This window comes from Oratosquilla oratoria, chromosome 1, assembly GCF_046742065.1.
Source record: "Oratosquilla oratoria isolate Oo_2021 chromosome 1, ASM4674206v1, whole genome shotgun sequence".
In the NCBI taxonomy this organism is placed as follows: domain Eukaryota; kingdom Metazoa; phylum Arthropoda; class Malacostraca; order Stomatopoda; family Squillidae; genus Oratosquilla; species Oratosquilla oratoria.
In genome coordinates, this window is record NC_134777.1 from 126,230,603 (window position 1) to 126,233,861 (window position 3,259).

At 47.8% G+C, this 3,259-nt stretch overlaps 1 protein-coding gene across 1 annotated transcript in view; it reads left to right on the forward strand.

Moving 5' to 3' along the window:
• Nucleotides 1-951: 951 nt before the first annotated feature.
• The window catches only part of LOC143026530 (angiopoietin-related protein 2-like), an 18,456-nt gene continuing 16,148 nt past the window's right edge, over nt 952-3,259 (forward strand). The window contains exon 1 of the mRNA XM_076187086.1: nt 952-1,868. Coding sequence (XP_076043201.1) covers nt 1,029-1,868 — 840 coding nt within the window. The 5' untranslated portion in view covers nt 952-1,028. The remainder of the gene's footprint in view (nt 1,869-3,259) is intronic.

The following is a 3,259-nucleotide window of genomic DNA, read 5'->3' on the forward strand; positions in this document are numbered from 1 at the left end:
GAAAGAGGAGGAGGAGGAAGGAAAAGGATAAAGGAGGAGGAGGAAGAGAAGGAGGAGGAAGAGGTGAAGGAGAAGGAGAAAAAAGTTGTTGAAAGAGAGGAGACGAGGAGAATGGTAAGAAGGAAAATGGAGGAGGAGGAGGAAGAAAGAGGAGAAAAAGAAAATAATAAGGAATTGGAAATGGAGAGAGGAGGAAAAGGAGGAGAAAGAGGAGGAAGAAAGAGGATGAAAAAGAGGAGGAGGAAACCAAAGGTACTGAGGAAAGAAAGGAAATGGAATAACAGGAGGAGGACGAGGAGGAGAAGTCAGGAAGAGAATGGGACAGGAAGACGAGGGAAACAGGACAGGAAGAAGACAAGGATGAGAATGAGGAGTAGGAGGAGGAGAAGGAGGAAAAGAGCAGTGAGGATAACGAGGAGGAGGAGGAAGAGGAAAAGAGCAGTGAGGAGGAGGAGGAGGAGGAGGAGGAGGAAAAGAGCAGTGAAGATGAGGAGGAGGAGGAGGTGTAGGAGAAGGAGGAGGAGAAGGAGGAGGAAAAGAGCAGTGAGGATAATGAGGAGGAGTAAAACAGGGAGGAGGAGGTGTAGGAGAAGGAAGAGGAGGAGGAGGAGGAGGAGGAGGAAAAGAGCAGTGAAGATAATGAGGAGGGGGAAAACAAGGAGGTGTAGGAGAAGGAAGAGAAGGAGGAGGAGGAGGAGCAGGAGAAGGAGCAGAACAGGGAGTAAGAGGAGGTGTAGGAGGAGGAGGAGGAGGAAAAGAACAGTGAAGATGATGGTGAGGAGGAAAACAAGGAGGGAGTGTAGGAGAAGGAAGAGGAGAGGAGGAGGAGGAGGAAAACAAGGAGGAGGTGTAGGAGAAGGAAGAGGAGGAGGAGGAGGAGGAGAACAGGGAGTAGGAGGAGGAGGTGGAGGAGGAGGAGGAGGAGGAGTAAGTCGAGTTGCAGAGCGTGCTCGACGCTGGCCGGCAGTCTGTGGGCTTGAGGTCTGAAGTGCGCGCGGGTCTTCGGCCACAAGTCTCCTCTTCGACAGATGACCCAACGAAGAACCACCATGAAGGGGCGTTTGCAAACAACGGTAACCCCCGGGGTGCTGCTCGTGTTCTTCGTGGCGATCGCCCTGTGGGCCCCGACGGGAGCACAAAACTCGAACTCGCCGATCGACTTGTTCGCGGGGGCTCCGGCGCCGAACCCGTGGACCATCATCAGGGGCATCGTGTCCGAGGAAGTGGCCAAGCTCATGCCGGCGTTGGGACAGCTGAAAGCAATGAACCAGGAACTCCGCCAGGAGGTTCAGAGTCTCAAGTTGTTACACGAAGGCGCGGGGTCTCTCCAGTCGCAGCAGCAGACCAATGAGGAGGAGTCTGCCCCTGCGTCAGGGCCCTCTCCGCCCTCTACACCATTCCAGCCCCCTTCGGAGACTCTGAAGCCCCAAGACATCGCCGCAAACTTAGACGATCTGAAGAACTTCGTGGAGACAGAGATGAATAAGACGCGGCAGGGGATCCTGGAGATTATTTCGTATGTGTCCGTGTCCATCGGGGTCCTCCTGGAGAACCAAGAGCGGATGTTCGCCTCCTGCACGGCGCCGAAGAAGTCCACCCTTGCTTTGAAGGAGGAAGAGGTGGGGCAGCCCGTCCCCAATGTCCTGAAGGTGGGGACTAGTAGCGGGAGCGTGGAGGACATCACGACCTCACTCAACGAGATGATCTCCGCCCTCGGGTCCGTGCTGGAGCCCTTCGCCAACCTCACCTCCATCAGTAGCGTCAACACGAGCTCCTTCGAGCCCCCGAAGGACTGCAAGGCGGCTTTGGATCGAGGGTTCTCCCTCACGGGTGTCTACACCATCCAGCACGGGAAACTGGATACCCAGGTGAGGAAGGAGGGATCTACAACCACTTCGGGAGACACGTGACTCCAAAGGTATGTTAAGCCCCTTCAACGGGTGACCCATCGAACTCGTGTCCTACCGGCCGAAGACCGGAGGGAGGCGATTCTGTGTGGTTAGGATAAGAGTCCTGGCCTGAAGGCAGTGTCCTACTAATCCCTCGAGGAGGTCCTGCTTCAGGAGGGCCCAGTTCGATCCCTTTAGGGTTTAAGGGATCTCATCTTCCTGTCCACGTCACCGTGTTGAGGGGGTTAATGTCCTGGGTTGGAGTCGCCGAGAGGAGGGTGAGAGGAATCCTTGTTTTCTTTGTCGGTTTTATTACAACTTGCACCTGTGGTACGTTCGGCTTCAACCACGTCTCGTGAGTACAAAAGGCTCTGGTTCAGTATCAGTGACTGACACTTGCCCTGGCTACCCGAGCACATAGGGACAAGGTGGTCGTTTCTGCCGCAGTTAAGCATTTCCTTTCGTAAGCTTTAATAATCAAGTTCACGATGAAAATTTCGGTTCTAAGATTACTGAAAGTTTCAAGATTCGGTTACACAGATTTTGGGAAAAAAATAAATGTAGTAAAGGCTATGAGGATTTTCTAAATTATTCTAAAAACTATCTGACAATAGCCATATTAGAATAGTTAGAATAACAGCAAAGATGTCAAATGTTAGGATTGATTTTCCTCTTTACCGTTCATAGTCTCTTGATAACACCTGTTCCCTATCACAGGAACAGAAGAGCTAGTACGGTGGCGGGCATTAGAGGTACTATTGACCAGTGTCACACATTAGTTGTAGCATCTAAACCAAATGGTTCACCATACATACAACATTACTAAGCCATTCTAGTGATGTGCTGAGTGTATTTTTCATAGAGGGGATAGAACGATCCTGCAAGGGATTGTTGAGGTTGAATTAGCAACTCACTATTTCTTTACCATTCAGACAATAGGTGCGAAACTTCGTTTGAGCCTTTTATCGCAAGTAAGAGTTCTGAGAATATAATTTATTTCTGTAAAAGATGCATATACATAATTATATGTATATATATATGTGTGTGTGTGTATATATATATACATATATATATATATATATACATATATATATATGTATATATATACATATTTATATATATATATATACATATACATATATATATACATATATGTATATATGTATATACAGTATATGCATATATATATATATTATACATATATATATATATGTATATTCTGATAAAAACGACAGCAAAAGAATTATTAATTAACTTTTTCCGTGAGCTCTCAAGCTTACGAAAAGTAGATTTCTGGTAGGGGGAAAGGGAGTAAATCAAATTTCCAAAACTCATATGAAACAAAAGTTATAATGAACATAAAAAATACA